This window comes from Lytechinus variegatus, chromosome 9 (assembly GCF_018143015.1).
Source record: "Lytechinus variegatus isolate NC3 chromosome 9, Lvar_3.0, whole genome shotgun sequence".
Taxonomy (NCBI): domain Eukaryota; kingdom Metazoa; phylum Echinodermata; class Echinoidea; order Temnopleuroida; family Toxopneustidae; genus Lytechinus; species Lytechinus variegatus.
The window spans coordinates 2,620,001-2,643,038 of NC_054748.1; the positions used below are offsets into that span (position 1 = coordinate 2,620,001).

The 23,038-nt window shown below is 36.6% G+C and overlaps 2 protein-coding genes across 2 annotated transcripts in view; one reads left to right on the top strand and one right to left on the bottom strand.

Moving 5' to 3' along the window:
• LOC121421323 overlaps positions 1 to 16,678 on the top strand; it is a 19,395-nt gene extending 2,717 nt beyond the window's left edge. The window contains exons 2-10 of the mRNA XM_041616008.1: positions 499 to 871; positions 1,232 to 1,659; positions 2,143 to 2,405; positions 3,233 to 3,265; positions 9,895 to 11,507; positions 12,063 to 12,218; positions 12,518 to 12,918; positions 14,166 to 14,259; positions 15,283 to 16,678. Of these exons, the coding sequence (XP_041471942.1) occupies positions 542 to 871; positions 1,232 to 1,659; positions 2,143 to 2,405; positions 3,233 to 3,265; positions 9,895 to 11,507; positions 12,063 to 12,218; positions 12,518 to 12,918; positions 14,166 to 14,259; positions 15,283 to 15,525 (3,561 nt within the window). The 5' untranslated portion in view covers positions 499 to 541 and the 3' untranslated portion in view covers positions 15,526 to 16,678. The remainder of the gene's footprint in view (positions 1 to 498; positions 872 to 1,231; positions 1,660 to 2,142; positions 2,406 to 3,232; positions 3,266 to 9,894; positions 11,508 to 12,062; positions 12,219 to 12,517; positions 12,919 to 14,165; positions 14,260 to 15,282) is intronic.
• A 2,495-nt stretch (positions 16,679 to 19,173) lies between these two features.
• On the bottom strand, positions 19,174 to 22,637 carry LOC121421197. The gene is made up of 3 exons (XM_041615859.1): positions 22,386 to 22,637; positions 21,291 to 21,460; positions 19,174 to 20,746 (listed from the first exon to the last, which is right to left on the bottom strand). Exons 1-3 carry the CDS (start codon positions 22,635 to 22,637, stop codon positions 19,174 to 19,176), a joined length of 1,995 nt encoding a protein of 664 aa, XP_041471793.1.
• Between the last annotated feature and the right edge of the window lie 401 nt (positions 22,638 to 23,038).

Genomic DNA, 23,038 nt, shown 5'->3' on the forward strand with positions numbered 1-23,038 from the left:
CGAGTGCAGCACATCGTGGATCAGTTTCTTGCTGAAGGAAACTACGCCATGGCTGGGATTCGAACCCACGACCCTCTGTTTCAAAGTCCGAAGACTAATCCACTGGGCCACAACGCTCAATTATAAGATATTTCCAGATTTGACAATAAAGGCCAATTTGAATGAAGCATAAAATTTTATACAATGTTATAGATCCACATGTTCAGGGCGAAATAAAACTTATTTCACCAAAAACCCAATATTCCATAATTCATATAATGAAATACAAAAGAAATAGTGAGTGAGTGATGCAATCAGTTCCCTCATTTGCACACTGACTAGGATGTGAATACAAATATTTTTTTTAAATAAGTAAAACTTTAAAATGTCGTAACTTTCTTATCTTACATCCGATTTTGATGAAATTTTCAGTGTTGTGCATGTTGGATTTGTCTCTTTTTATTCGACTTTTTGTTGGAGTGGACTTGTCTTTTAAGCAATGTATCATTATCTTTCCAGATCAAAGCTTGTTATCCTGAAAGTGTCGCCTGATTCCGTCAACATGCCCGTGGCTTTAAGTGAGTGGAGAGTCCGAATCGGAACTTTTATCCATAGGATAAAAGAATGGGTGGTCAGAGAGATGAGAGAAGAATTGCTTAAAGAGCGTATTCAGAGGTTAAGGGTTCTTTGGAAACGACTCAAAGCGAAGAAGGATGATTCTAACGGAGGGTCGCAAGATAACAAGCCCAGACAAGATGAAGTGGATTCATGTGATTCTTCGTTGGTAAATCAACAAGGCGATGCCGAACCAAGCACTAAAACGGGTCAAGATTCACCACAGCCGTGTTGTGTAGGGAGTGATACGTTACATCATGAACCATCTGGTCAAACGGTTGGTAACATTTGTGATCATTTCTTAACAAAATCATTTCCATGGGGAAGGTAAACTAAAAGAGCATGAAATGTCTGAGATGTCACTTTTAGAACAATGGAATACATACATCTTCTTAGCACTAAATAGGCAATGGAAGCGAAAAAAACAAATATTATAACCTCAGAGATCATTATCTGTTTTACTATTCCCCTCCGGCTCTTATCCCATTAACATTTCTTCTTCCTGTTTTCTTACTCTTCATTTTATGCCTGTCCTATCCCCCCTCCCCTTTCCCAGCATGACATGAAAGCTTAGCCATATGGCGTTCTTCGACAGCTCTGCGCCCGCCGGTAACATGACATGCTTTTTTCTCAACAGGTAACATCTCAGACAGACTCCGCTTCATTAAGTACACCGACACATCCAACCTCGGGAGTTTGCCTATCCCGCCCCTTTCTGTCTTCCTTTCTGTCTCCTTCCTTTTATTTTTGCTTTCCTGTTATTTTCCTATTGTTTTCTTCGTTATTGTTGCCCCTTTCTCCCGGATTTGGTATTCCCGTTTCTGTTTCTCTTCCCTTCCTTGTCGTCTTTCTGTTTTTACTTTCACTTTTTCTCTCCACATTCCTTCCCTTTTCCCGACGGGAGCGAAGTTTTGGAGAGTGTCACACCTCCACAGCCTCTCCATCAAAATACGGCTCTGGCACGAATGAAGCGGTTGATGAACAGTTACCTCGGCAACCTAATCTACAGGAGTTAATGCTTGTTACTGCGGGGGATGTGGAGCTCAACCCAGGCCCTCATGAAGGGTAAATACAGTTGGAATTATAGATTAAAAAGAACTTACTTAAGACAATTGTGTATGTGGTAATTTTATCAAAGTATTTACATAAGCATACCCTCAAAAGATAGAATTATATGAATCTGTACTTCTTGCATCACATCGACATCATGTGTATTGTGTATAAGCTACAATCATACTCTTTGCCATGTTGGATCATGATGTCTCAATTTCATACTGGTTTGACTTCATTAAATAATGAACTTGAAAAAGAAATATTAAATAACGGCACCTTAAAAAAACTAGTGCAATATGTCCCTTTTAAAATTTTTACCCGACCGCTGTATGTTGTTTTATTGTATGTCATTTGTCCTTTTTCCCTAGCCCCCCCACTCCCTCATTTAGAGGTTAAAATCTCATCTATGCTGCTGAAATATATACATTTTAATAAATGATCTTTAAATCTTAACATGAGTCCATTGCCCCTCCCCCAATGCTGCTCGATTGATAGTACTCTTCAAGAAAAGGAACTTGTATTACTTGCGAAAGAGGTTCCTGGTAACGTATACGACGAGTTGTGCATCGGTCTTGGCTTCAGCTACACAGAGGGCCAGAATGTTCTGACAAAACGTCTCCTAGACATCCCAGGAGCTTTGATCGAACTGTTCTGCCGATGGAAAATCAGGCAGAGAGATGGCACAGACTGCAGGGCAGTACTCGGAGGAATTTTGAAAGATACCAACATGGGTTCGCTTCAGAAAAGGCTACTGGAAGGTGACTACATTGTTGTATTTTAGCTATTTTATCAGACTAAAACTGTCTTCATCGTTCGCTATTTATCAGTTAGAACTTCCAACGTGTTTGACCCTGTCTAAAGTATTTATAACTATCATATATCTTGATTTAACTCAATTAAAGAATGCTACATGCACAACACAGATGAGTCCAAAAGAATAAAAAAAAATCCGATTAGAGTCATGTTGGATTTGGGTCATTATAGGATTTTTCTTCATTGAATGATCTTGTAACTTCTTTTAAAATTTTCTTACTTTTATATATCACTACTTAGTAATCCTATATTTTTCAACGTATGTAATACACTGACCCAAGTTGCACTTAACTTTCAAGTAAATTTTTACCAGATTTAACAATTTTTTCCATTGTTTCTTTCGAAAATACAATAAGGCATACCGACGACAGTGGTTTACTGTATATGCGTATATGGTCGGGTATTCCAATACTGTCTTCCTAAACAAGCTAAAGCCATGCTCAATGCAATGGCCTTGTAAATGTTGGGATAAGATTAACATGCTTTATCCGCTGTCCTTCATTTTACGACATATTTTGGTAAATTGCAAGCTTACACTCCACTAAATAGCCGTTCTTTTCATTTTAGCCCTTGCAACTGCTCATAAAAAATAACCTGAACTTATACACGGCCTTTTATAGCAAGCCAAATGTATGTATTTTATTAACATTTTTGGTTTGATCGACACTGACTTTGTCACATTAATGTTGTACATTGGATGGAGTATGTAAATATGTGGATAAATAAAACAATCGTGTTGAAAAACATTTCAAAAAATTTCCATTTCTTTCAGGAGAATATCTTAAATCTGAAACTGAAGAGAATGGTGAGTACGATTTATTTTTTCGACAAAAATGTATCATGTCTGTGTTCTTCAGTGTCAGTAATATCGGTTAGAGATAAAACGAGCTATCTTTTACATTACCCTTTTAACCTTCTTTTAGGCTTTTTGATCATAGCTGTGAGATGGTAAAATGGTTTATCTTCGAGTTTGACCAGTTTATCTCAGTTACGCCGTTGTCGGTAATATCGTTTGGAGATAAAACGAGCTATTTTTCTTCATTAACCTTTCAACCTTCTTAAGTGAGGCTTTTTAATCATAGCTGTCAGATGGTAAAATAGTTTATCTTCGAGTTAGACCAGTTTACCGCCACGTCACAGCGCGGTTGATCTAAATTCTCTCCGACGCGAGCGTGGACGTCGAGCAGCAACGCTGCAGCTACGTAATGAAGGTACACGGACACGCGCATTAAATTATTTGGACACTCGCCAGGCCTTGGACTCATGAGTGTCGATCGGTATTCCTGATTGGGGGGATGATTGACACAAATGTTCTTGTGGATGGGGATCTTTCAACATTGCCCCCACTAAAATCACAAGTTGGGACATTTGGGAGTGGTTGATGTGCATGTTGTTCTTGGAAATTCCTTCATTGTTGCAGCGTACTGTACTTGTATTTTTTTTTAGATCTAACCCGACTGGCAATATCTTTTTTCTTCTTAATGCATGATGATAAAATGCAGATTCGGACAAATTAAGACTAACACAAATTACAAACCGTGTGCCTTCTAGAGCGCCACCGGGCTTACCGTCATTCCTTTGACGATTTTGGATTTTAATATGTTTTAAATGCTTTATAAGTGCAGGAAACAAAAACTAACATAAAAACAATCAAAACTCAACTTCATGTTATGATATTTCTCCATTTTCTTGAACCATCAGTTTGTAATATCAGCTGATACATGTGTTAAAATGAAATTTACGTACCGCATGAGTTTGATCATATACAATGCAAAATTTTCATCTCTTTTCAAACTCAAAAGAGATTTCTTTTTGCCAAAATAAGAAAAAATCTATCGAGTTTAGTTATTCAAGTCCTTAACAATAACAAGAATAACATGGAAAGAGAAAATCCGATGTTCATATCCGAAGATACGCTTTAGATCGAAATAAATGATTATTCTTTGTGAAACCAGTAATTGATTTCACCTATCAAAAATTGTAAAAGTATGATCATATTATATTGAGCTCACTGAACCTCAATATTTTCATGAGAGGTATCTGATAGGGTCACATGATAAAATGATCAATATCAATTACATCCAACCGCATACTACAAAAGCACCATGCATATGAGCTACTGATCACCAAACGACCATTAAGACTTTTTAAAAGTGAAATTTTTACATTTGATATGGGCTCACTCTTTCATGACTATAGGCATCTCATTTCCCCATAGATAGGTAATAAAGAAATCAATGCTCTCCTGCAAAGTATTATTGACCAAAACTTATCGTTCAATTTAAGGTATTTTGATATGCAAGAAGGGGTGACTTTCGTTTTGTGCACATCTTCCTTGTTGGTACATTTTCTTGTTCAAAGGTTTACTGAATGCCGAACTTCATAACAATACTACCATGACATACATCGGTAAAGTGTGTATAACCAGTCAAATGAATGAAGTGATTAGTCTATACTCTATGGAAACGCAAAGGTTTTTTTTCTTGGAATAAATAACAAAAGGATGAAATTGCACAGTGGGTGTGGCACATTGCAACGCAGTTGAGGCGTGTTTGAGTCATGGAGCTCCGAAGCCATGACTTCACTCGTCGAAAAGCAGGAAAGCTCCTTTTACATCTGGGGAGGGGTAAATCTGAGAAAAGTTATTTTTACTTTTTCAAGATCTACCCCTCTGGGATTTACGTCCATGTGGGTTTCCCCGTTTAACTCGCAACCCTTTTAGTCCCGTTTATTTTCCACCCTTTTAATTAATGATTTATTAAAATTGATTTCTTCACCACTGGTGGGATGGAACACCCTATCAACAAAAGTTGTTATTCGTCGGGGTCCTTTTATGCCATGTGTCAATATCATATACATAAACATTTCATTTTTTTTCATCTTGAACCTCCACCAATCTGTTTAGAAGTCCTTGAAAAGAATGTTTTTATTTCATAACAATATACACAAATTGGGAGGGAAATAAACTGATTGATGACATACTATAATCATCGTGATCAAACTTTTAATTTTTTCATCATCATTATTATATTTGTCTACCTAAATTATTGGGCGATGATAATACAGGCCATCCTCCACTTGAAATATTGGGGGATACATCCCCCATCCCCCCCCCCCCGTGATCGACACCCATGCTTGGACACTTCATATTTGGCCATGTCGACATGAAATGTTTAATTACTCGACTTGGCAAGATAACGTATCTCGCCATGTCGACATATAAATTTCTACAAGTCGACTAGGGTTCCTGGTCTATTTAGAAGATTTTACCATTTTACCATCTTATGATGTACAGTGCGTATCAAAAAAAAAAGTTTACACTTTGAAAAAGACATTGGAATTAAAAAATATAGAACATGTTGGTAATTTTTTCACTTATATTCTTGGGTTTGGGTCTCATCTATCCAATTGAAGTAAAAGTGTCGACAGAATGTTACACTTGAGTGAGCACTTTCCATTTTTGTAAAGCTCGCAGAAATCTGTTTGCGCAGAAATACTCGTTTTCACGCTGTGACAAGGAGAGAGGGCGAAATCAATCTTACCCTGCGAAACATTTCTCATACATTTTCCTTGCCCTTGTAAGTTAATTGAAATAAAACAAATACATTCAAGCATTTTCTAACAATTTTGCCACCCAAACTGAAATTTAAACACTAAGCACAACCTTTACCCTTTTTGTGCCAACTGGATCTGAGGACATAACTGAATCTGAAGAAAGGTTTATATCAGACATCTTCAACATTTTTTCACTAAGTTTTTTATCATTAAAAGTTGGTTTACATTTCACTTTTCGTTTAATACTCGTTTGTCTACACTTTTCCCAACCTCCCAATGATTAACAAAATGAAAATCAAGCCTAAGCCATTCCATGTAAATCACAGCTCAGTGTAAAACAATATCGTCACGATGGGCCTCGGTGAGTGGGGGAGCGGGATGGGCGCAATGCACTTTTTCACAGAACAGCGATTTTCGAGATAGAACGTTTTACCATCTGACGGCCGACCTATTGTCTATACAATAGTAATAACTTATTTTCTCTCTAATGTTAACATTATATGCTTTGCAAAAGAACAATACCTTTAGCATTGGCTTTGTGAATTATATTTCAGTTATTCACATGAAGTTATGCTTTTTCATATTACCTTTAAGTTTGAAAAAGAAAATGTACAATTTTTCAGTACATATGGCAAAACAGACATTCTAGCGATTGAAAAAAAAAAATTCGAGCGCATTGATTAACATTACAATAACGCAACAAAATACATAAGCAAGCGAAAAATGTGAATTAAATATTAAAAAAGAATATGCACCTATCAACTTTAACCGCCATGTCGAGTCCTCGACCACTCATAATGTTTTGTTTCCGTCGAATTTCTTAAGTAAACACATATTTGTAATGTAGTCTAGAAAAGTAGACCCACTTGAATGATAACATGGTAATGAACTACTCATTGCATTTATAGCGTAATAATTATGTACCACGTAGCAAAACAATTAATAGATATCTGATAACGTATATTTTAAGACTATGTATTAATAAGACACAGTCAATGAGAGACCACGCACAGTTCAAACATCATGTAATCTTTATGTACCCATTTTCTTGTATAAAGATAAGATTCTGCACTGTGAGTTCTAAATGAATCATTAAGAATATTTCTGACACATTTACTATGCAGACGGGTTTCATATTAAAAGGCGGAAATTATCATTTGACAATTATTCCTTAATGCAAACTGGTTGAATGCATGGACATTATTGTGAGATGCCCTTATGACCAACCGGGGGGGGGGGGCACTTACATTGACGAGTGGATACCATGCGCGACCAAACAAACACGTAAAAAGGATGTCTTTTTCAAGACAGGGCACGTTACGTACGTAACGTGATAAAGGTGTCTAAAACACAAAAATAATGAAAAAAGGGTATCTATACACAACAAAAAAGTAAGTCCCCCTTGAACAAACATCAATAATTTCCGAACCAATGCGAGTTTTTGATATATTTTTTTACATGAGCGTGTAGGTAATTTTATAAGCTACCCTCTGAGTAAATGTTATGGACGTATTTGCTTCAGTGAGCACCATCGCAAGGCAAAAATGTCACTTTTCAAAAGTCACAAGCCAAATATCATGACTTTGATTCCATTTTAAAGGAACTGATTCCACATTCTCATCATGAAAAATAGTCAGAAGGCTTGTAAAAAGTACTTTCTACAAGACGATACAACTTTTTGGGCTGAATTTCACTGTTGAATAAACACAAGTCCTAATTTACTATAATTTGATTTGTTTACATATTGTTATCAATAAAAATAATCGAATAAGATGACAATTATTTTTGGGAAGAGTATCTTCAACAGTATTCATCGTTTCATGATTCAATAAACATTTATTGAAAACAAAACATACGATTTTCAAATATCAAAGGCAAGTATTGTGTCATTTTGGTAACTGAAACTGATCTTTTATCATTTTTTCGTTATGTTCATGAGCAATTAACATGCTTCAATGATTCAAAGGCGTTTAAACATTCACGCTTGAATGAACATGTGGAATGTGATTAGCTCTTCTTTACGTTATTGGAAAAAATGCAATTTGTAACTATGGATATCTGTCACAAACCTGCTTGCATGGTTCATTTGATTTTATTTTTATAAAAATCTCGATGTTTAATGCATCGGTGAGCACACAATATTCGAAAAAATATGCAAATGAAAAGAAAGTTCAAGGCATTGGCCCCACTCTGTGCCGTATCGAATTGTTATTTTGGTGATCGCGCCTTTTTGAAAGTGTTACCCTGAAGTCATGTGCGAAATTTCATGAAATAACTGTTGGCAGAAGTAACAAAAACGTTCCATGAAAGAAACCCTTATTTCCTATTTGCTAAAATTTGGACTTCCTCTCTCATAGACTTGTGTTCATTATGGGTGAATATGTTTAAGAATAACCCTTAAGAGTAACCCTTTATTAAATATGGTGGAACTTTTTTTCAAGGCTGTCGTTAGCAATGTCATTTGGCAGTAATGTTTATCAACCTATGGGCAGAATTCTGTAGAAAAAATGAAATCGATTTGTTTATTTATGGATGAGTGGGCATGCATCAAAGTGAGATAATGGGTATTTTCAATGTCACAGACTGATTTTAAAGGGTAATAATTTGAATATTGGGGGCAATTCGGTTTCAAATGTGAATCTAATTGCTGTTGTTTTTATCATCCATCATTTCTATCACCACACACTTTCCGAATTTTAAACATTTTTCATGGTTGAGCGAGCACGATCGAAAACTTAGCAGTGGATCCAGAATAAACAAATGGGGGAGGGGCCTATAATCAGGGTAGCCACCAACATTTTCAAATTTTAATAAGACCTAACAAGTAGTAGAGGATACTACCAAAAACCCCTATGAAGATGTGTCACAATACAGGGGCCACGGAACGGTTTTTATGTGTCGGGGAGGTGCTGAGCCAAAAGTGTGGGGGTGGCGGCTGACCATGCAAAACATCACAATCGTATGGTCAGTTTTACATTTTTGTACATGCTTTTGAAAAAAAGTGGGGGCCCCCAAACCCCCCCTGCTTATGCGGCCCCTCCAATATTGTGCTCACTCAACCATGAACATACGATATCAAAATTGTGTGTGCAACAGCTAAATGATGGATAGTAAAACAGCATTAACACCATAAAATTCACCTAAAAACAACTTTTGCCCAACTTTGTATTTGCACAATCTGAAAAACTCTGGTGACTTTCAAAAATGGTCATTTTTAATTCAATCTTTAATTACTCATGCATGACTCAACCGATCAATCTCATTTTTCACAAGGGAGTTGCTTAATGAGTGTAGAAAACCACCTATGAAATATCTTATCTCAAAATAATTCCGTTCAAAAGTTACAGCAATTTGATTTAGGGGGGGGAGCTTACTTTTTTTGTTGTTTATATTTCGCTAGGAAAGCTACGCGTTTAGGGTCAAATTTGCGGGGATGATAAAACAAAATTAAAATGTTTTAAAAAGGATGTCCTTTTTGCCCCCAACACTAAGTGTTTAGAGTCTTATTTTCGCGAGGTGTAGAAAGTGGGCCGTATATTAAAGCAAAATTAATAATGTGTAAAGGTAAAACAGACGACCGATCGACGGGCCCGTGACATAACAATAAAATATCGCTGTACTTGTTTAGGGGTTCATTTTACGGAATACTTACCAAGAGTATCGTTTTGTTTCCAATACTTGTTAAGGGTAGGGTTTCACACGCCAATACTTGTTTAGAGGTGCATTTTTAGAATATGGAAAATACGTGTTTAGAGTGCTTTTCGAGAACCAATGGCCGCTCATGGTATCCATTGGTCAATGGAAGTGCCCCCCCCCCCTCCCGGTATGACCATTAAACAAATATTTGGATTTTTTCTGTTTTCCTTATTGTCCGTTCAGTGCCGAACAAGGGGACCACCGAACAGGCCATGACCGAGGAGCAGGTTTCTCGGTGCGCTGAAGAACTCAAGTTATTCTATAGAGAACGAATGTGTAAAATAAAGCCTGATCCGCTTGCTTTCGATCTAATCTATGAATTCGAAGAAATTTACACTAACTTAACTCTTCTGAGAAATGAAATGGGGATAACGAAGAAGAAAGGATCACTTGAATACAAGGATCTTCTAACTACAAAGATTAATGGAGTACCTCCTAAACGTCTCCTAGTTGAAGGTGAAGGTGGGGTTGGTAAAACAACGCTATGTTCAAAGATTGCTTGGGACTGGACCAATGGATCGGAAGCGTATAATCACTTCAGTTGGGTACTTGTTGTACCACTGCGCAACGTTATCAAGGGTGAATCAATTGGTGATATCATGAAAAATTATCTTCACAACAATAATAACGTAAGCCCCGAACAGATCGCGAATTACATGAATTCTCATCCTTCGGAGATTCTGATTATACTTGATGGATTTGATGAGTATAATGGGGACCTCTCGACCGATGACACTTCAGGTATTTCTCAGATTCTACGCTTGAAAATGCTTGAGCAGTGCACAGTCCTGGTAACAACGAGGCCATGGAGGGCAGATCAGATCAAATGCAACCAGGAGCTGAGTCGTTGTTATTGCTTTATTGCTGTAGAGGGATTTAGTACTAAAAATGTATCGAAATACATCGGAAAATTCTTTGCAAAGGATAGACAGTCTGGATTAGATCTACAGCAGTTCATACAAGGAAATGACGTCATCAAGGAGAACATGGCCCCGTTCCCAATCTATGTAGCCATGCTTTGCGTCTTGTGGAAAGACATCGGCGTTGAGAAACGAGAAATAATACGCAAACTGAAAACATTCTCACAATTATTTGAACAAATGATAATTTTCTTACGAGACCATTATCTATCAAAATTGAAGTCTAGCAACACTCTGAATGAAGAACAATTGAAAAATGAATTGAAAGCTGCTGAAAAATGCCTCCAGCAGATCGGTTCTGTCGCATTTCAGGGGCTCCTTGAAAAGAAGTTGGTTTTCAAAGTTGATGACTTCAGCTCTTGTAAGGACGCCATGACAACAAGTTGCAGAATAGGGATACTTAGCAAAGAGCAAGAACATGTACCTAGACATAAAAGATCCATTCGTGATTCCCAGGCCGTAACAGCAAGCGTTTTCTTTCCTCATAAACTGTTCCAGGAATACGTGGCAGCTCTCTATCTTGCTTCTGTTTACGAATCTGATCTCCAAAAATACAACGGGTTGACGGAAAGATTGCTGGAAGAAAATCCCCAGGAGTTCCGTTTTCTCCTTTATTTCACTGCTGCTCAGCTAAAGGAAGCAGGATTAGACATTGTAGATAGATTGCATCATTTGTATTCTGGAAATAAAAAATCGAAGAGGAAGAAAACAGATATTGCTTTCCTTGTTGACGTCACTTTCGAAGCATATCACGAAGATGCTGCAAAGAGGGTAGGACAATGGCTAGATGCAGAAGACAGAGCTTTGACGATCAACAAGGCGCTGTCTGCGCATACGGTGTCTGGATACCTGTTCATCAACGAACATCATGGAGTGGTTTGTCAAATATAATCACATTCTCATTTACTTCATAATATTGGTCAAATGTACAAAAAAAAATATTCTGTACTTCCATATTTTGATAGTTCGTGTGCATAATATACTGGTATCAGAGTTGATTACTGCATCCAGTATAAAACCAAGTACCTTTTCTTATATTCGAAAATAATGGTACTACTACTACTACTAATAATAATAACAATAATTATACACATTAAATAGTAAGAAATAAACAATATGATATCATGAAAGATTATGCCAATGAATATGATTGGTGATTATGAAAATATCAATTGGGATGATAATAGTAAGGACAGTAATAAAAACAAAACAGAATCAAAATGATAATGATAAAACAAAAGTTTTGTATATTTTTAATATAGCCATTATCGTTTCTGTGACAGTTATAATGATCATTCCTATTGCAAACGTTATTGTTTCTAATAATTATTATCGTTTAAGAGTGGTATTTCTATTTCCTAACGACATTACCATCCAACCGTCACACAACTCATTCAAATATTATAATTTATGTTTTTTGTTAACTGCCAGAAAACACTGGACGTAAGAAAAACAAAGCTTGGCTCGTCGACATCTCTTGTTATAGCCAACGCAGTTTTATCGTCCAGCTCATTGACAACATTGAAGCTTCTGGAAACAAATCTCCACGATAATTTCTATAAATTCATCTTAGACCATATTTCAAAGGTGTTTCATTCGCAAAACCGGGTTTTGGCAGACGTAACCATGAAAATGTTTTACTTTCAAAGAAGCAGCGAAATAAACTTACACAATTTCCCAACTAAGGAATTAGGAAAGTCATTTAGATTACATGTTATTTTAATCGATCTTGTAATATCTTGTTGATGCGTATAGTCGCATTCTTATGATTAATCACTAACATTCATAATGGAAATGGTGCAGTTGATGATTTTAACAATTTATAAATTTGATTCATTTTATTTGCAAACTTTTTCTGTCTTTTTCTTTTGACTTGCCTTCTCAAGGACGGGACAACGACCAGCAATGTTCAACTGCTATGTACAGATCATAGGCTGATTGGAAAATTACACAACTTTGGCATAAGAATTGAATTGGCATTCCCTATGCTGAAAAAAATGAGTGTATCAACTCTTCAAACTACCTCACCGGTGATAGTTCAAACGTTGGCACATGCCAACCTGAAAGAGTTATCAATTGAGCGTGGAGAGGAAGACACAAGAGGTCTAGGGTCCTTAGACAGCAATCTGATTCCACTGATTGGAGAGCCTGATTTACTTGGGAGACTTTTCTCAGATACATTCTCTCAACTTACCTCTCTAGCCTTCATAAAGCTGATGATGGGCAACAAACGCACTGAATCTATTCTTCGAAATCTAAGAAAACACCAGCATTTGAAAACAGTAAGGTAAGGCGTTTTCTCAATTGTATGCATATCAATTTCCTGGACCTTATCTTGCAAAAAAAAAGCGGCGATGAAAAGTATGTATTTCGTCACTTCTTGAATAATAGAGCTCCTGGCGAACTGCGCTTCAGCTTGCACAAACTGGAAAGGGGCCTGTTGCATTAATCTTTTGCTATAAAGTTTCTTGCAAATGAACAAAACCTCCAGAAACATTTTTTTTACCAGTGAAAATTCCATATTGAGAAACCTCTGGTAAAAATTGCCAAAATTGATCTTATATGAAACAGACCCGAAGGGTTAGTTCTTCAAAACGATGGGAGCTCAATTGGAAACCTTGTACCTGGAGTGCACATCTTTCGCCAGTTGCCCTGAGTGTTATGAGTACTATATTGTGCTTTGCACATTGCATTTTCTTAGACCCATACTATCCTTAACCCCATATTATTTTTCCTTCGGATTCACACTCTCTTTCTTAACCCTATACTATCTGCTTAGACGGGGTTAACGCCTTAACCCCGGCGATCCTACAGCTCATGAATATTGATGATAAACGTGCAATTTTGATTCTTTGATTGGCTTTTGCTTAGCCTATATTTCCTTAGCCCATTTTCGTTTCACATTGCAATCCCTAGCACCGCAATTGGTGTGCTAGCACCACAATAAGCCGGCAAACCCTGCTTATTTGCAGGGCCAGATAGTACCGTACTATTTACCGTGCTAGCCCACTTTGCTAAAACGTAGTGTGAAAATGAAGTGCTCTAAGCTTTACCCCAGGAAATTGATGGGGCTAAGCCCCCTCCCCTCCCCTTAACCCTACCAGTTTCCTGGGGTTAAGGGGGAAAAGTATAGTGGGAGAAGCATATAAGAGGGTTTGATAGAAGTAATTGAAAAATCAAACACCTGAGATGATAAGCGAAATAGCATTGTGTCCCATTATGTAATTTTGACCAATAAGTGCAAAAAAATATTTTCAAACTTTACTTTTTGCATAGCCTAAGTACCTATGATATCCTAACTATCAAGAGATATCAATAATTGATAAATTCTCGATGCTTTTAGACCTATCCAGAACGGCATCAATGTCTTTATATATATATATAACAAAAAATGAGAACACATTAACATTAAGACAAAATTAGATTTGGGTCAGCAACGATTCGCTCAATCCAACAAGTACTTAACGGGGAAACCTGGCCTATGATTAGTTTCAAGCTTTACCAATGTAATAGAGTGCCAACGTTTCATTCTAGTATCATCGATTGTTTTACCGATGACGAACTGGATCCTCTGGCAGAAGAAATAAATGCTGAGAACAGGATGAAAATAACGCTTCAACATAACAAGGTAAATACATTGAAAAAGTAATTAACAATAATTAACAGTAGCCGATTCCCCGAAATGATTAGGGAAATGTGAAAACATGCGATGGACCTGACCCGTGTGGCAGAGAACAATAAAGCAATTAAATTCGGAATGTTATTTAAAACCTAATATCCTCCAAATTGGCAATGTTATGACTCCAAGTCAATGGATGGAGCGATACACATAATATAATGGAGGATTTTTTTTATTCGTGTAGAAGGTAGTGTCATGTTTGTATTATTGATTATGTGACACCTAGGTAGATCCTTGTGATTTGATTGGCTCTTTGATTTCGTTCATTCAGTCCAGTTTGCAATGACGTCATCAACCGTGCAATTTTGGATCCATACGATTTTGTCCATTGCACGCGCGCACCAAGACTGCAGCTGCAGGCGCCAGCATAGCAGTGCGAACGGTATAATGACGCAACAATCAACAAACCAAACTCGCACTGCATGAGCATGTTTTGTATCGAAATTCATCACTTTTATATTAAAAAAATCAATAGTTAGGTGTCATATAAAACAAATAATGAATGTTTATGAGTGCAATGGACAGAATACTTCATTCGGTGAAAGATGAAATAATGATCCATTCAACTCGGCTACACCTCGTTGAATTGATCATTTCATCTTTGACCTCATGAAGTATTCTGTCTATTGCACTCATAAACATTCATTACTAATATACAATTGTATAGCACATGCGGGGTATCTTCAGAAAAAAGGAGCTCTGTGTTTTTTTTTTTATAAAGCAATTTGCAGTCGGCATTATCAAATCTTATTTCCGTCACAGATAAAATAATCTTGCAATGGCGTGAACTGAACCAAACATATGGAAGGCAACGTACTTCTGGTTAATATAAATGTTTAACGGGTATAATGTACCCCATCTCGTGTCTATTAAATCCTGTTTTCAGCTTGCCACATTTTTGTTTTTGAATCGCTTTATTGATTTTGGAAATAAATTGTTTTCATTCTGAGTACATTCTGTATATTTCAACAGGGACAAAGGAGATTAGTTGTCAAGTTATCAACAGACTTGTTAGATGCAATTTGCAATCGAACGAGTGTTTGTGAGTTGACTCTAACCGGACTGAAGAAAGATGACTTGTGCTTTCCAGACCTTCATGACAAAGAGGTAGATTCAAAAGTAAGTGAAATGCCCCTGTTACTGAAGATGATCACCATTTTCGGGGATGGAGGGGGGAGGCGGTTTTTTTTTTTAGAAAATATCAACCATGACTAAATGGTTAGTTATGATTACAGGCCTACATAGAACTGTGACATAACTTATATTAATGGTGCTCTGTAAAATAAATGAAGGGCTAATTTAGCACTTATAGTGCTTTTATAGTGACTGCACGACGAGTGCCGATTTTCTAGTTTAAAATTTAACTAGGAATTCATCTCTCGTAGTGCAGTCACTATACAAACACTGTAAGTGCTAAATTAGCACTTCATTTTTTACAGTGTGTAAGATATGTTTGTTATTTTGTTTTTATTATTTACATTCATGTCATATATCTCTTTGTTTACATGTTTCATCGAACACATCTGTAGATATCATTTTAGAATTATTTCTCCTGATATCCAAAACTAAGGTGGGGGAATTATATTTTGAGAATGGGTAGAAGCGGACCACCCAAACCCCCTCCCGCCCCTCCCCCCAAGTCTCTTCAAGCTGTAAATGTACTAGTATTCAACCCGTTTTGCGAGTTTCTTCAAATATATAGAAATATGGAATTTACCTGAATTTCAGACCTGTCTTATTTCCAAGCGCAAATGCTGGTGCTTCTGTTTCCGTTATTTTTTTCTTCAACCAGTCGACTGTGCGCGCGGGCGATCGAATTACATGGCGACGGGTTTTTGCACTAGTATTCAACCCCTCTGCACTAGTATTCAACCTAGTGGTGATAGATGGCGCTATCTCACAATCTCAAACGGCGTAGATTGCCCCACTATTATTATATATGATATATTATCATTCTCCTCCGACTTTGACTAATCCCTGTTTTTTCTCACCACAAATGGGATCTCTTCCAATAGTCGAAGGGGGGGGGGGGGGCTGGGGCCCCCTCGTTTTTTTTCTTTTTAAAGGGGATGGCTGATGGATACTCGTGATGTGATGTTCTCTTTTTATCTCATTATTAAAAAGTGTGTAAAAAAATGTGTGTCTCCACTGAATTCTCTGAACGTCCTAAGGAACATATATTCTTCATTACCAATTGTTGTCTTCTACTTTATCCTTTGGCCTAATGCACAGTTTGAGTCCCCTTGGAATTCAGGTACGTATGCTAACAAGTAGAAATCAAACCAAAAGCTCTTCATGTTGCAGTGATCGAAAAAAAAAATTACAAAAAAATCTTTCTTGGGGCCAGGAATCTGATCTTTATTTGGCTCCACGCCACTTTTAGTTAGGATTATATCCAGCCTTTCCATGTTTTATTATTTTTTTTTTTGGGGGGGGGGTGGGCATGCTCACATCTTGAAATAAAGTCAAACAGGCATGGAAAAGGGTATAAATTAATTATCAAATTAGGCATCCCCTGATTTTAAAGCCCCCTTGTATTAAGTGCTTGTAATATTAAAAAAAAATCGCTGTAATTGTTGTTTGCATGAAGAGATATGTTCAGTTCATTGTTGCTTTGCTGTTTTAAAATGTCATTACCATTCCTTTATTGGATTTGTTTCTTATCATGTTAGTCATTATAAATAAACTGTTCAATATAAATTGTTTCAATTATTATTTCTATATTTCAATACCACAAATTTGATTTGTCATTGAAATGAGGATTTGTTATTGATAGAAATCATTGTGGAGCGGATAACAATCTTTTTGATAATGATCATTCAATCTTCATCTGTTTAACTTTCCCCTTCACATACTCTTCTAATTATGGATTTTCTGTTTTACATCCCTTTCCTTATTAATTGGATCTTACTTATGAATAAATCAAAATGTATTCATGGAATGATTCTGATTGTGTCCTGACATCATGCAGAAACATTGTCAATGTCAAATTTCCTTTTGTATTAGGCCTATAAGCTGATATATTGATAGTGATTTATGTTTGCCAAGTTTGGGATTGATTTGGTGATAAATCTATAAATATTTTATTTTATTAATCAAGCAATTAAATTTTCAAATATTGACTGAAAGTGACATGAATTTTCTTCTTTAAACTCATTTTCTTATACATCGAATTACTAGTTTCTCCATGCTCATACTCATCAAATTGATTTCGCTTTCACCATTGTTCACATCATCTGATCAAAATGTAAGTAAAAATTATCAAGGCATACAAACCAACCACGTAGTAATAGTATTATCCTTTCATATATCTTGCTGATTTATTATTACTTTTTAAATATAAATATAATACATTACATTTGATACATATCAGGAAGGATTATGTCGTTTATAAGTGATGACCTGTAACCCTTTTTATAATAATCAGATCTGATCATATATTAGACATGATTCGTAATATAATAATAAGATTTGATTAAATATATAACACCTGATATGTTCTTCAATCATTGATCACGTCTGTGGTCATGACCTGCTCTACCCTGTCTTATGTCTTCAGTTACATAAACTTAAACCCGCATAGAACATTTTACAATGTCGGCTACAAAGTGCAGGAATGATTTGCCTCTACAATTAGAAAGGCTTCATCAGTTTCTTCTTTCTTAGTTTCAAGAAAAGCATTGAACAGTTGAAAGTCCATCTTGTTTGTTATTCTGATATAAATGATGATAATACAAATGTCACAATGCTTAAACCCGCAAAGAACCTTTTACAATGTCGGCTACAAAGTGCAGGAATGATTTGCCTCTACAATTAGAAAGGCTTCATCAGTTTCTTCTTTCTTAGTTTCAAGAAAAGCATTGAACAGTTGAAAGTCCATCTTGTTTGTTATTCTGATATAAATGATGATAATACAAATGTCACATTGCTTAAACCCGCATAGAACATTTTACAATGTCGGCTACAAAATGCAGGAATAAATTGCCTCTATACTTAGAAAGGCTTCATCAGTTTGTATGTGATATAAATGATGATAATACAATTGTGAAAATGAAGGAGGCCATGTGTTCTGGCATATTATGGAGATAGTTAAAATGTAGGAAGGAAAAAGACAGATGGATATTGCACACTGATGAGTCATAAACATAACTTTGAATTTTGTAAAATTGCACACATTACATGAAATTTACTGAAGAGAAAACAATCAGAGAGAGAAAACAAAACAAATACATATAAGGACAGGTGACGGCGCTTTGCAAAATTAGCCAATGAGGAATTTTCCCTTTCGAAAATTGCAAACTAAATTGTTGGCGCTTAGCACCAACAATTTAGTTGGCAGTTTTGTAGTGAATATTCTGCAAACAAAGTTTATATGTTTACTTTACTCACTAAGATGAATTTTTAAATAAATATTATATATAACAAATATGATGACAGTAAACATACTATGTAAATACAAATTGCTTTGAAACTTATCGTACAATATGGCGAAATATGTCAACAAGAATTATACTAGTGCTTGTTTTTCCGCCACGGTCGTGAGAATTGAATTTATAATATCTATTAACAAATGTAACAATTATCAAGAAATGTACATTTCATTTCGATACAAATTGACATTGTCATACAATCTGGCATGTCGGACAAAGTTTATCAACAAGTACATACATTTTTTTTCCAGCATCCATAAGAGCAAAACGTAAATCATGTTAATATCTCAAGGTTACCACGTTAAAGAGACTCTGCATATACATATTGCATATATCTTTGTAATATTATTGCACACATAGTTACATTTCATTCAAACAAACACCAACAAGTGTACTATGTGTTAAAAAGTGGCGACACAAAATAAAATAAGATTTAACAGAAATTGCATCTAAATTGGTATTTATGAATTTCCTCAATAGGACACTCAGAAAGGGTGGAACATTTGTGGTGGACCCACACCATACAAAAGTCGCAACCAATCCACTGAATATCGTTACTTGTCAAACATTCAGGGCATACATATACATCATCTTCTGTGTCATCGTCCACTCTTATACTCTTCTCCTTACTCTTCCCACCTATCTTCTTGTTTTTTGTCTTCCCATTCTCTGACGTTTTCTCTGCCTCTTTCTCTTTCTCCTGTCTATCTTTCTTACTTCTCATTTCATTCATTTGCTTCAACTTCTCTCTCACTCTTATCTCACGATCCATCTTTTTCTTTTCAAGCTCCTGTTTCCGTCTTTCTCTCTGTTCCTTTTGTACTTCTTTTTGCTTCTCTTTTTCCACTCTCTTTTGTTCTCTCTCCTCCTTTCTCTGTCTTTTCCTCTCCTCTTCCTCTCTCTTATTCTCTCTCTCTGTCACAAACCTAATGAATTCTTCTCCTGAAATTGCCTCTGGCAATTGTTCCTTACGCCTCCGCTGATTAGAAACCTCGATTTCTGGGTAAACGAGGCATTCATCGAGAGATGGAGCGATGAATGCCTCGTTTAGAGGTCTTTCATGACATGGAGGAAGGTCATGGATCCTGTAAGGATCCATGACCATGTCCCCTCCATGTCCCAGATGAGCAGAAGATGATGATGGAATGTCATCTTCTGGCTCATCTGGTTGAGAAGACCTCATATCGTCACTCTCCGGAATGAACGCGTCATTCACTGGAGTGATCCCTTCTTGAGGGGTATCGACGAAGTGGTATAATTCTGCTGTTCTAAGTAAGGCAGAATTATACCGCTTCGTAAATGGGAAAATCCCTGCTGCTCGAAATCCTGACGCAGCAATGCTCGGCTTTTGCAGAATTTCTCGCCAAGCGTCAGCGAAAACTGTCGCAAAGGTGGTTTTCGTGACGTAGTCGCCAGGGTGGCGGAAACGGAACAGCTGCTCGGCCCTGTTCCAGGATGACTTCAGGGATCTAAATACCGACACATCACACGGTTGGAGAATGTGCGTCGCATTGGGAGGGAATCGATACAAGAGTATACCATTCCCTTCGCAAAGCTTCGCCACCTCCAACGTCTGATGCGCGGAAAGACCATCCACGAGCAAGAGCGCAGGAAGGGGCACTTTCTTTTGAGCCAAAAATGGCTGGAATAGGTTAGCAATAAAGCCGTAAAAGGCCTTGCTGTCCATCCAGCCGTTTTTGGTTCGAGCAAAGAAAGCACTCCTTGGCGCACCTTTGTAAGCTGCTCCATTATGCCTCCCTGGCAACACTATCATGGGTGGCAAAAAGCTGCCCTCCGCGCAAACAGTTACCAACACCGTCACCTGTCCTTTTTCAGAGTTTTTAAACTGCTGCACGACTTTTTCCCCCTTCAGTGCGAGTACTCTGTCATTCAAACGTCCTCCAAGCGGAAAGCCGGACTCATCTGCGTTAAAGATCCTGCTTGGTTCCTCCAGAATGCTCCGGGCATTATGTTCCTCCAAGTATTTCTCCAGGTCTTCAAACCATCTGTTAAGGAAATAAATCAATTTGACAATACATGCATATGTTTCGAGTTGTCTTTTAAATAGTTATTACTTCATAGCATCTATTATAAATGAACAACTTCTGATATTGCATCATCAGGTTGCTCCGGCGAGTTATGAGGAGCGCAGCACAATCTTTTTTCCTCCGAAATCATGAAAAAGTTTTGAATCCAATAGCTTCATTTTTTAAAATCTAAATTGTTCTCTATTGATTAAAACGATGTTACTTTCATCCTGAGGTAGCCCATTTAGATAAAAATTCACTTGTCTTTCTATTCATATGTAACTTCACTTCAATGCATTTCAGCAATTATAATAGTTCTTTCTCTTTTTATACAAGCGGGCATGCACAATGATTATGGACTCAACCGAAGTTAAGTCAAAAGAAGCAAAAATATATAAGAGGAAAAATAGGAGCAGGAACAATTTAATAGGGATGACATACCATGTACATATATTAAACTACGTTCCTAATTAAACTAAATATAATACAGATTTCGTTGATTTTCAATGTTACAAATGCTTACCTATCTATCCTGTTTTTTGTCACGGCTGTTCTTTCTTTGCCAACTGATTGGGCCTTGCGGAACACCAGCTTCGGGTTCCGGGCGCGGAAACTTGTCCACCACCGTCTGCCCGGTCTATTGGCCACGAAAGGGTTCGTCCGTTTCTCCTTTTCCATCATTCTCTTCACAACCTGAGTAGTTTGAGAAATAAAAAGTACAGGTATATAGTTAAATCAAGATTTTTTTGCGGCCAGGTAGAGAGAGGGGTACGCTAGACGTGTATATGCCCCTAATTTAAAAAAGAAAATAAAAGTGAGGGAGCAAAGCTACCGATTTTGTCATGAGGCGATTTTTATTTACGTATTTATTTAGTAAAATATATTTATTCAAGATGACAAGATCAGTTAAAAAACTCTTTTACATCATGGTACTGACATTAAAAATATGAATACATGTAAATCGATATTTAAGATGAAATAAAAATCAAAGTAATATCTAAAAAATGTACTTAAAGTGATACAATGTAATGCAAGAAAATTTACAATATATTATACAAAGAAATACAGTAAATGTAATTAAATTCAAGTATTTATCAACGAATTAAAGTACACAATGCAGAGGTGAAGTGTATGAATTAATGGTTACAGAACCATGTAAAAATCGATAAAACTCAGGATAATAAAACATTCATAAGCTGAACACTGATATATAAGATAGAAATAAAAAGTGGCATAATTTACACGGTATTTTTCCATTTTCGAAAGTGAATCTAAAGGATTTAGTGCTCATTACAGGTGAATTTTATGATAATTCTCAGTTTAAAAACATGGTTTTCAAAATTTCAGGGAGGAGGCAACTGCCCGCCCACCCCCCCCCCCCCCCCGCTGCTTACGGCCATGCATTCTTATCAATCTTTTGTTCTTAGTATCATCACCATTATCAACACCATCATCACCACCATCATTATAGTTAATATAATCTTTGTTGTTAGCATCACTGATATTTTTGTTGATATTCTTGTTGCTTTCATTATCATCATTATACCAGTTTTAACTCTTTTGTTAACATCATCGTCATCTTCTTAGCGTAATTCGATTTTAGGGATTTTAAACTTACGTTCTGGATGTCTTCCATTTTCTGACCGAAGCCAACACGTCCCATCTTTACTGCCCAGTTGACTATCTCTGTTTCCTCGTTCGTTGTGAGAAATGGGCGAGGACCATACCGTAAAACCTCTGCTGGTGTCCTTCCGGCTACTTTGTCCCGTAATGTCCCGTATGGGACCTGATATTCTTTGGCCGCCTTTTTATTGAGAGCTCTCCTAACCTCACTCTCCGGAGTGCGTTGTTCATTGTTTCTTGATTCCATTTCGGAGCTCGGGGCATTTCCTGAGAATTAAAACATAATTTTATATCAATTAATAACTTATCAAAGTAAATTAAAATGAATTAGATCTAGTAAAACGATAATACTGTTCATCATTATCATCACCATTTCATATTCATCAAATATCATCTTCGTCATCACTCACCATCATCATCGTCAAACATCATCTTTTATCATCATCATGAACATCAAACATCATCTTCGTCATCACTCATCATCATCGTCAAACATCATCTTCTTCATCACTCATCATCTTCATCAAACATCATCTTCGTCATCTCTCATCATCATCAAACATCATCTTCTTCATCAGACATCATCATCAAACATCATCTTCGTCATCACTCATTATCGTCAAACATCATCTTCGTCATAACTCATCA